The 1,104-nt window shown below is 43.8% G+C and overlaps 1 protein-coding gene across 1 annotated transcript; it reads right to left on the bottom strand.

Moving 5' to 3' along the window:
- Positions 1–255: 255 nt before the first annotated feature.
- LOC127042210 (olfactory receptor 6N1-like) lies at positions 256–1,104 on the bottom strand. The gene has a single exon (XM_050935828.1). The coding sequence runs from the start codon at positions 1,102–1,104 to the stop codon at positions 256–258; it is 849 nt and encodes a 282-aa protein (XP_050791785.1).

Below are 1,104 nucleotides of genomic sequence, written 5' to 3'. Positions count from 1 at the left end.
TACATGGACACAGCGAGGGACCACAAAAACTGTCTTAGTAATGCTATCCTGATCATCTCTAATTCTTTTTCATTTTAGTGCTCAGATTTTTCAATGGGATTTTTCAACTTAATTTTAATGGGGGCTGATTGCTTAAATCATCCACGCAGCTTTGAAAACCTCAGGCTAATTTATTATCTTGGAGTCTCTGCATGTTTTTGTGAAAGCCACATTTACTGACTGCTTTGCACAAGGCTTCCTTGACCTCTCTGTTTCTCAGGCTGTAGATGAGGGGTTTACCGGGGGAGTCAGGACTGTGTAGCAAAAAGAAAACACTTCTTTCAGGTCTCTGAGTGTTTCACGTTTTGGTAGCATGTAGACAATCATTATTGTGCCATAGAAAATTGTCACTATGATAAGGTGGTTGGAGCAGATGGAAAATGCCTTCTGCTTCCCGGTGGTGGAAGGAATTTTCAGGATGGTGGCAATGACACACACATAGGATGTCAGGGTTAGTAGGAATGGAGGCAGGGTGAATACACAGGCTAGAATGAAATCTAGCAATATGATCAGGTGTGTGTCACTGCAGGAGACTTTTATCAATGGGATGGAGTCACAACAGAAATGGTCAATTTCATTCGGGCCACAGAATATTAATGGTGACATGAATAATATAAAGATGGCAATAGCCAAAGAGCCATTTAACCATGACCCAGCAGCCAACTGGAGGCAAAACCTGGTATTCATAAGAGTTGAATAGTGCAGGGGTTTACATATCGCTAAATACCAATCATAAGACATCGCTGCTAGGAGACAGCATTCTGTACATCCCAGAGAACCAAAGAAATACAGTTGTGTGATGCAGCCACTGAATGAGATGGTTTTGTCCCCAGTCAGGAGACTGGCCAGCATCTGGGGCAGGGTGGTTGAGGTGTAGCAGTTCTCTAAGCACGACAAGTTCCCTAGGAAGAAGTACATGGGGGTGTGAAGGTGCTGATCAGTCACAACTAGTGCAATGATGAGGATGTTCCCAGCTATGGTTGTGATGTAGATCACTAGGAACATCAGGAAGAGAAGAATTTGCAGGTCAGGGAGCTGCCCCAATCCCAGGAGGATGAATTCCAT

The sequence above is a fragment of the Gopherus flavomarginatus genome, unplaced genomic scaffold, assembly GCF_025201925.1.
Source record: "Gopherus flavomarginatus isolate rGopFla2 unplaced genomic scaffold, rGopFla2.mat.asm mat_scaffold_34_arrow_ctg1, whole genome shotgun sequence".
Taxonomy (NCBI): Eukaryota; Metazoa; Chordata; order Testudines; family Testudinidae; genus Gopherus; species Gopherus flavomarginatus.
Note: the sequence above shows the minus strand (reverse complement) of the source record. Positions and strands in the feature narration are given on the sequence as shown.